Raw genomic sequence first — 10,416 nt, forward strand, 5'->3', positions numbered from 1 at the left:
TTTTTTGTATCTGTTGTGTTTGTATTGCTGTGCAGTAACTGAATTATTGTTGATGAGATGTAGTACACAGCAGTTGCCTCCTCCTCTGTGTTGTTTAGTCCTGTAACATAAACCTGCAAAATTAAACAAACAGTTAGTTAAGAAAACAGCTTCATTCTCCTCCCCCATGATTTGAATGACATGTTCTTCTAGTGTCCATTCTCCTTTTTCCTCCCTCCCCTTCAATATCTCCTAATTCTTAGATAGGGAATTTGACTCTTATCACTATTTAGGATCTTTCTCATCTGCACATTCAACTCCTCAAACAAGTAGCACTGCAAAGGACCTTCATCTAGGGCATAATTGGCTAAAGCATCAGCCAACTTATTTGCTTCCCTTAAGACATGATTGAATAAGACATCCAAATCCCTCCTATATTCCTCCACTTCTTCCACCCAACCTGCAATATTCCATGGAGGTTTCCATTCTTCAGACAAAATTTTCTGAATAGTTTGAGAATCTGTCTGAAAAATGATGTTATGAAGCCCCTGTTGCTTACAGTATTTCAAAGCTTCCAACAGAGCCAAAATTTCTGCTTCTATATTTGTGGCATAACCAATTTCCTCAGCTTGTGCATATATTAAATTCCCTTCAGCATCTCTCAAACAAAAACCATAGGCACTCCTCCCTGGGTTACCTCTAGAAGCACCATCTGTGTTGCAAGCACACCACCCAAATGGAGGTAACTTCCATCTAACTTGTGTTACCTTCACTCTTGCCTTGCCTCCCTCCAACATTTGAATCGGCCTTCCATCCAAAGAAAGAATATTTCTAATAGAAGGATTCCTGCATAATACTAGTCTTTGAATAGAGATTAAGACTAGATAAATAACTGAACTATTAGCCTTCCTATGCCCATGTTTAATACCATTTCTTCTCTTCCAAAGTTCCCACATTATAATTGATGGCACTGCAAAGATATATCTGTTTCAATCTGCTAGTTACTGGTGCCTTCCACCAGTTCACAATTAATTGTTGCAGCTGTATTCCTTCCATGTTTATTCCTGCAAAGATTGCAGAAAAAGGACCATGTCCTTTTAGCTGTATCTGATGTTAAAAACAAATGGTGTATAGTCTCCTCCCTAGGACTTATACAACACCAACACTTAGACACCAAATTGATATTCATCTTCTTCAGCACATCATCTGTAGGAATTTTGTATTTCCAGCATCTCCACAGAAAAAAAGAAATTTTAAAAGGCAACCCCTTTATCCACGTAATTTGTAACTATCCGTCAAATAGGTCCTCTTAACCTAATAAAATCCCAAGTTGATTTAATTGTAAATTCCCCACTTGTGTCTAGTATCCACCATGGTCTATCAACCTCTTTTTCTTCCCTGGATGGTGTTATATTCTCTATTATATGATCAACAATGTCTTCAGAGAGTACTTCCATCAATTTTTCTCTATTCCACCTCCCCTGTACTACCATTTCTTTGACATTCTGAATTCTGCCATCATAAGTATTCCCTGGATTTACATAGTACAAAGCTCCCAATCCAGTCCAATTGTCAAACCAGAACTGTGAATCCCCTTTCCTAACTTGCCACCAAATCTGATGTTCTATTAATTCCCTGGCTTCTAACATTCTTTTCCAGGTCTGTGATCCCTGTTTCCATTGTACCACTATAGCATGATCTTTCCTACAATATTTGTTGGTCATATAAGCACTCCACAAGGTAGGTTTTGTCCTGAAATTCCACCAGAGTTTACAAAACATTGCCAAGGACACATCATGAAGTGATCTAAAACCTAGGCCCCCCTCTGTAGTTGGAACACACAAATTATTCCAAGCCACCCAATGTCTGCTCTTGCCCCCAATAGTATTGCTCCAAAAAAACTGAGCGAACATCTTGTGAATTTGCCTGATGATCCCACTAGGAGGGTTAACAGCTGATAACATGTGTATTGGCATGCTTTGCAGCACATGTTTAATAAGAATTGCCCTTCCTCCAAAAGATAACATTTTACCCTTCCATCCTTGTAATCTATTCATGATTTTAAGGATCAAATCATTAAAGAATTCCTTCTTCCTCCTACAATGGTAAATAGGGCAAATTTCAAATACATAAAAGGGAATTCTTTCCTCTTAATGCCTACGTTACAATCTCAATCGTGATACTAATGTCCCCCTCGGGATATTATTATGCATATAAACAAGATCTTGTCCATATTAATCTTTGGACTTAAGTCCGCTCATAATTCTTCAAAATTCCCATTATCTTTTGCAAAGATACCACATCCGTCGAAGTAAAGATGATCATGTCGTCAAAGATAGGCAAGATGATTTACTTTTGGACTCCATTTAGGCAAGCCAAAACCCTTAAACTGAATATTCTGATGAAGTGCATTCAAACTCCTAGATAAGACCTCAGCTGCTATGATAAATAAAGTGGGGGAAAGAGGGTCCCCTTGCTTGACTCCTCTAGTAGATTGAAAGAAACCTTGTTGTTGCCCATTTACTAACACAGAATACCAGTTATTATTAACAATTCTATAGACCATGTCTATCACCTTCTCTGAGAAACCCATCTGCCTAAGCACCTTAGTTAAGAACAACCAAGATACCCTATCATAGGCCTTTGCCATATCTAGCTTAATTATAACATTTGCATCTTTTGTCCTCAGCCTTATATCAGAAACAATTTCTTGAGTCAACAGTATATTCTCCACAATGCTTCTATCTTTAACAAATCCAGATTGATTGAGTGATATAATATCAGATAATTTGGAAACCAATCTATCATGAATCGCCTAGAAAATATTTTGTTCACAAAGCTTGCTCAAACTAATTGGTCTCATATCAGAGAAGGTGGTAACCACCCCTTTCTTTGGTAATAAGACCAAATTAGCATCTGTAATAAACTTAGGAAGTTCTGCTTCACAAAAGAAAGCCTTCATCATATTAGTAACATCCTCTCCAATGATTTCCCAGCAAGCTTGATAGAATACACCAAAGAAAACCATCAGGTCCTCCTGCACTCTCACCATTTAGTTGAAAAACCACTGCCTTCACCTCTTCTTTAGTTGGTTCTGCTTCAAACCACAAATTATCTTCCTCAAAAATCATTCGGCGTATGATTTAGAATATCAAAATCTTTAGATCTTCTTTCCTTTGTAAACCGAGCAAAAGGTAGAATTTGATGGCTTCGAATTATCCCCCTTCTTCTTCTATCCAGCTCCCATCTTCTCCTTGAATTCTTCTTATTTGCATCCTTTTCCTTCTCCCCTGAACATAGGCATGGAAAAATTTTGTGTTTCTATCCCCATCCTGAAACCACTGCATCCCAGCTTTCTGTTTCCAAAAATCTTCCTCTAGATGTAAATATCTGTTTAATTCTGCCTGTACTTTATGCAATTCCTGTCTGTTAGTAGGAGTTGGAAAATTCTGAAATTGAGTTTCCTTCACCTTGATGATCTCTTCAAGAGCTTCAATTTCTTGAAATATATTCCCAAAAGTTGCTTTACTCCATTGTGCCAATGCTGCTTTCACCTTCTTCAGTTTATGATGAAAGAGTATGAAAGGATTTGCCAGAAAATCAGCTGTCCAATTTTGTTTAATCAACTCTATAAAACCTTCCTGCTTCACCCAAAAATTCAAAAACTTAAAAGGTTTTTTGATGCTTCTATTGTCTCCTGTGAGAAATTAACATGAGCATGATCCGACCCACTCCCCGATCAAATGTTTGATACCTACGCTAGAATACTTTGCTTTGTAAGTGGGCGATTACCCAAACATCTATCCAATCTCTTAAAAATACAATCATCCCCACTTTGGCCATTCCACCAAGTAAATTTACTGCCACTAAATCCCAAATCTGATATTCCACAGTTCTGGATACAACCTCTAAAATCCTGAATTTCATTGATAGTTACTGGGAGACCACCAAATTTCTCATCTTCTGAGGTTATTGCATTAAAATCACCCCCAATCATCCAAGGAATATCAACTGAGGTAGATAAATCCTCCAGAGAGTCCCACAATTCCAATCTTTCAGATTGAGTACACTTTGCATACACTAGTGACACTAGCATATCCTCCTGACTTCCTCTAACCCTTAATTTAACAGTTAAATGCTGCTGATGATCCACCATTATGTAATAGTCAAAAATATCTTCCACAAAAGCCCAAATCTTACCAGATATATTAACTATTGCATGCTCCATTCCAAGTCTCCTTCTATATCCCTCTATCTTGTCTGAATCTTGAAAAGGTTCCATTAATCCTATAAAACCAAAATGGTATCTTTGATTCAGTTTTATCAACCTTGTAAAAGCTTCCATGGTATTAACCCTAATATTCCATATAAGAGCATTCATCATGGTTTATTAAGTTTATTAATCTGCCTTCTAGTATGAACTCCACTCCCAGGTGGAACACTTGTCTCCCTTGATGTCTTTTTTCTAGCTTTTCCTCCTCCTTTTTGGAGATACTTTGGTGAAATATCTCCTGCTCTAACAGCTGCTTCCAAATTTTGCTCTAAAGTATGCACATCTAGATCTCTGTTTCCCCCTTCAATATTAAAATTTGATTTTGGTATCTCCTCCCACACTGTTATCTGCCCTGATATTGTTGATGTGCCTTGTTCATGCTGTACCATGTTAATCTCATGATTTTCCAATTCTTGTAATGCCAATTCTTTGCTTTGACTATCACTCTCCCTTCCCTGTGATTGCCTCCTTCCCTACATCTTTTTCCCGCTATTGTGGTCAACATCTTACATGTTATCTTATGCTAAATGCAAGAGGGTACATCTCCTTTCTACTATTATAAGCTGCGAATTAAATTGTGACGCTTCACGATATTTCAACAATTTATGCATAAAAAACGGGTCACGTGAACACATGGTCACCTGATTAAGCTCGATATATTATGTAAATAATTCTTAAAATATATCTAATATTAACTGAAGAAACACGTGGTCAAACTAGACTGAATGGAGCACCGGTTAAGCGCTAGGTTTAATCCCTTAAGGTCATGAGATCGAACCCAAGTACATGAAACCTCCTTTTATTTCATTTTTAATTTTATTTAAAATGGTGAACTCATCTTTTTAAAATCCTGGATTCGCCTCTGTCAACAATGTACTTGCAAAATATTGACCTCAACTTTTCCAAATGATTCGCCAGAGTGAGGGGTTTTCTGTCTATTACTACCTCATCGTTTTTAATGTAAGGTAAAAAATATATGGGTCATCTCCGTGTGACCTATAGATCACGGATTCGAACTGTGAAAGCAAAAATTAATGCTTGTAGTAGGTTAGACTGTCTATGTCACATCCCTAAGGATGCAACCCTTATCCGGACCCGCTAATACCGGATTGATACTTTGTACACCGAGCTATCCTGTATAAATGTTATATATAAATAGTATAATTGCTTACCTTGAGCTATTAGAGAGGGTGACAAATTAACTGAAAATAATTAATCAGGAAAAACAAGAAATTATATATGATGAAGAGGTGGAAAAAAGAATATGGAAGGGACAGAAGGAACGCATTCAAAATCATTGTATTGTGAAGAGAATATGTGCCCTCCCCTCTTTATCTGTATGGGATGTTAAGTTGTTAACCCACTTAAATTGAAGTCATTTTCTTCATTTTTCCTTCCTCTTAACATGAGTATTATTCTTAACATACTTTAAAGTTAATTTCCTGAATTGTCACTCAAGTTTTGAGAATTATCTAAAAATCACTTTTATTTTTGTTAATTAGGACAATAAAATTGCTCAACTGTCATTATTTTCCTCAAAAAAATACTAAACATCTCAAAAGCCTCCTTATCACCGACTTGACATATCATGTCATTAAAAGTCCATGTTAATAATTGACCTATTTTCCATATAATCGAACTCATATTTACACCCAATCAAATATGACCAGATTAGAAAGAGACAAAGGAATCAAACCACGCTTTCTATTAAGACACTTTTTCAAATCTAAGATTTTTTTTCTATTCAATTTAAATTAAAATTCAAGTAAATTCAATTTAAATTAAAATTCAAGTAAATTTATCTTTCTATTAAAATTCAAATCTTTTTACATAGCATACTTTTTCCACATTAAACAACATAATCTTCCACATTAAAATGGAATTACACATATAACCAACGATTACTTTCGTATCAGTTTAACTTTCAAAAAATATAATTGAATCGTATATTTTAAAAAAATAAAGTTGATGTAAATCTGTTCTTTGTATTTTGAGATAATAAAGCTTGGAAATGAAGGATGCACTTGCGGAAACAATGAGATCATCAACATAAACTATAAGATAGACTTGAAGGATCTCACTTATGTTTACTCAAACGCCTCTTTCTTATCGAAGACTCTAGTAGCTAGAACTCATCGGCAGCGACTCTTACCATGATTTATCCTTAAATATGTAGTATGTAATTAATGGTATTTTTATTTTTCATACCGTTGAGATCTTTTTATTTCTCATGCATAAGGTATAGAATCTTCATTAGTATAATATTTATTTTAAAATATTATATTTTTACTCATATATGTTAATTTTTTTATTATTAGTCTTATATGAAATATAATATATTGTTAGTCCCTTTCATGTTAAGATATAGATATTCCAATTTGTCATGTTAATAACTAGCAATATATTAAACTAAAGCTTTAATTAACTCAAGTTCAAATCTTTGTATTTTAATTTTTAAACTCTATATATCTATAGATTTAAAAACTTCATTTTAAATTAAATTCATTTAGATTACATGCTAGTTCGGTCCTTTGCGCCCTTTTTAACCAGGTCATGTTTAATCGGGTATAAGATATGAATTTAATGAGTTATTTGGTTTATTATTAAGAAAATGAGGCTTTAATCACATGGTGAGCTGTTTGGTATTTTTTTTAGAAAAATAGTGATACTTGAGTGATTCTATTGTCCTACAATAAATAAAGTGATTGACAAGCAATGCCCAAAACATGAGTGATCATCCAGGAAATTAGCTTCATATTTTATTGTAGGATTTATTGTCTCCTCACGCTAAAAAGTCCGACATCTCTATTATTGGAGTGAATAACATGAATGGTCATTCCACTATAGCAAATAGCTCACTAAAGTCACTCATATTTATTTTATGTCGATAAAGTGAATCCAATTAGACTAGTTTACCTATAAAATCATTAAAGCCAAAAAAAAAAAAAAAAAAAAAAAAACCCTAAATGAATAATTACATAATCAGTCCCTCAAGTTTGATTTTACAACACTTACATTTTTAGTTATCTTTGCCTTTCTTTTTTTTTTGGCAATACTTTTTCACCTAATTGTTTTTAATAAAAAAATGATATGATTTAACTGATTTTTCATAATACATTGTTTTATTTAATTAGTTTCATAAACATCATTTTTTTCAAGGAAAAAAACTATTTCCAACTTTAATGGTGTTTACAATTAGTCAGTCAAGTACTCTCATGTCCAGAAGATGAGAGTGGCAAGTATGAGGGTGTTGAGGTGGATGTGTAGGCATACCAGGAGAGATAAGAGTTAGAAAATGAAGATATTCGGGACAAGATGGGAGTGACCCCGCGGAGGACAAGATGTGAGAAGTAAGGCTGAAATGGTTCGACAGTAGTGTTGAGACGTGCAGACATGCACCGATAAGAGGTGTGAGAGGTCAATTACAGGGAAGGACTGAAGGGAAGAGTTAGGCCAAATAAGTATTGGGATGAGGTGATTAGGCATGATATGGCACAACTTTAGCTCACCAAGGACATGACCCTTTATAGAAAGGTGTGGAGATCGAGAATTAGGGTAGAGGGTTAGTAGGTAGTCGGGCGTGTTTTCTTTCATTTCTCAAAGTGTTAGTATTGTTCTTGTTTTTCCTTATTTTTAGATTTCTATTACTATATGTTGTTTCTTTAGCCTCAGTTATTTTATTATCTTGATGTTGTTTCTATTTGTTGCTACTGCCTCTTTTTCATCATTCTTTTAGCAAAAGGTTTATCAGAAACAGCCTCTATACCTTCTAAAGTAGGGGTAGGGTCGGCGTCCACTCTACCCTTACTAAACTCCACCTGTAAAATTACACTGGGTTTGTTGTTGTTATTATGGTTCACAATAAATCCGTCAACCGGTTCGGGTTAACCGGTAACCGGACCGGTAAAATCGAAACCGGTTGAACCGGTTAACCGTATATTAACTACCGGTCCGGTTAAACCGGTGGAATTAAATAAAAAAAATTTAAATAGAAAGCCGTCACCGAATCGTCGGACCGTCGGGGCAATGTACCATTTGCAAAAATGGTCGTTGCCAAACGGTCCCAAACCCATTTTTTGCCCCCCCCCCCCCCCCCCAAACTTTTTTTTTTTAACACTTTAACCCATCTCCCCACCCCTATATAAACCCCTCTCCATTTTCATTTTAATCCACACCAATTCACTCATCTCTTTCTCTCAAATCTCAATCTCTCAATTATAGTTACTTTGCAACAATTAGCCACTTTAAAATTCTCTCTCAAATAAATATTATAAAGTCTTATTATAGTTTCAATTATTAATTTTGCAATTATAATCATAAGGAGTTGGTGATTTTGCAACAATCCGAAGTAGCTTTGGTGGATTTGCAATTCTAGCCGCCTTCACTTTGTTGGAAATTAGTCCGGCAATTTGGTACCTTCGTTCCAACTCTATCTTTATTTTTCGCAATTTAATTTGTTGCAATTTATTTTCTTGTGATTTATTTGAGTGTGATTTAAATTAATTTATTTAATAATGGCGAAGAGATTTAGAGGTGTTGCTTTAGTAGTGGTATTGTTAGGTGGGCTTTAATGAGGAAACATTTGTGGAAGAAACACCTAATTTCGATATTGATCCAAATAATCCACTTTTAGGTCACAGGAGGCAATGCAACAACATTATACCGACACTTTTAATGAAATTGATGATGATGATGAAACACAAGCCCCGAAAATCCTATAAAGGCGATACATGTCTCCGCACAATCACATACACAAGGCAAAACCGCATAGAACTCGTAAGCCAACCGCTAAAATTTGAAAATTTATGACTAAGGATATGAAAGCTATAGCAAATGTACCTTCTATGGACAAGTATTTGCTTTTAGGCAAGAAACTAGTAAGAACGGTGGAACGGGTACACTAAATGGTCATATGAGAAAGAAACATACGGATGTTTCTGGGAGAGCAAACGGTTCAAATGCTGGGTATTCAAAATGACGATAGACCCACGAACCGGTAAAAATTTTAAGTATTTACAGAAAAAAGAGTGGTGTAGAAATAGCTAAAATGGTAGCTTATGATTGTTTACCATTTTTCCTTCGGTTTGGGGTTTGTTACTTACATTCAACGTTGTATAATCCGTTATTCGAGGGTATTCTAGAAGTATTGTAGAGCGGATGTTATAGCTTTGTATAAAAAATATAGATTTTATTTGCGCCATGTATTTAATTCTTTAAATTGTAATGTTTTCTTACCGATTTTGGTCTTTAGTCTTAATGTTAGATTTTTTTTTGCTATTACATGTCATTGGGTTGATGACAATTGCATGCAAAAAGAATTATAGCTTTTTTATATGATGAAGGAAAAGGTCGTCACGATGAAAATTTTTTAGCGGATTCAATGCTACTATTATGAGATTTTTTAACATTTATAGAAAAACACTTTGTATTGCTTTAGATAATGCTTCTAATAATACAAAGGCGATTGGTCTTTTAAAAAGAGAATTAAACCTCTCCGCTAAAAATATATTTTTCATGTGAGATGTAGGTCACATTTTAAACTTAATTGTTAAAGATGGTCTTGTGTGTTTTGACGATTCTATTCAAAAAGTTAGAGATGCGGTGCTGCGTTTTTTTTGTGTAATGCTAATAGGGGAAGACTTAGAGATTTTAAGAATGCTTGTGTGGAAAATAACCTTAGACCTAGGAAAATTCAAGTAGAAATTGAGATTAGGTGGAACTACACTTCCATTATGCTACAACAAGCATATGAGTATAGGATTCTCATACAACAAGTTCACAACAAATGTAATATTAATAATGATGATTGGTTAAATTTTATGCATTGGGAAGATGTTAAGGAATGTGTTAAACTCTTAGAAAATTTTTATAATGCAACTCTTGCTTTTTCTAAATAATTTTATCCCATGGTAACCGAAATTTTAGCCTACTTAGCGGAAATAGCTAGAGTTTTACAAGAGTATAAATATAAACCCTATATCAAGCGGCTATTTTTGATATGATAATCAAATTTAAGAAGTATTTTTTCCCATCCCAACTTTATTTATATTGGGTTCTCTTTTAAATCCTTGTTTAAAAGAGTCTTATACTAAAGCATTGGTTGGTCAAATTTATACATTTTTAGAAATTGAATAGAGAGTTCAACCATCTTTAATGGGTTTAAC

General features: G+C 34.6%; 1 protein-coding gene across 1 annotated transcript; it reads right to left on the reverse strand.

Annotated features, from left to right (window-relative positions):
* Positions 1-3,194: 3,194 nt before the first annotated feature.
* Positions 3,195-4,363, reverse strand: LOC132066055 (uncharacterized). The gene is made up of 2 exons (XM_059459450.1): positions 3,772-4,363; positions 3,195-3,676 (listed from the first exon to the last, which is right to left on the reverse strand). Exons 1-2 carry the CDS (start codon positions 4,361-4,363, stop codon positions 3,195-3,197), a joined length of 1,074 nt encoding a protein of 357 aa, XP_059315433.1.
* Positions 4,364-10,416: the final 6,053 nt, after the last annotated feature.

The sequence above is a fragment of the Lycium ferocissimum genome, chromosome 8 (assembly GCF_029784015.1).
Source record: "Lycium ferocissimum isolate CSIRO_LF1 chromosome 8, AGI_CSIRO_Lferr_CH_V1, whole genome shotgun sequence".
Classification (NCBI taxonomy): Eukaryota; Viridiplantae; Streptophyta; class Magnoliopsida; order Solanales; family Solanaceae; genus Lycium; species Lycium ferocissimum.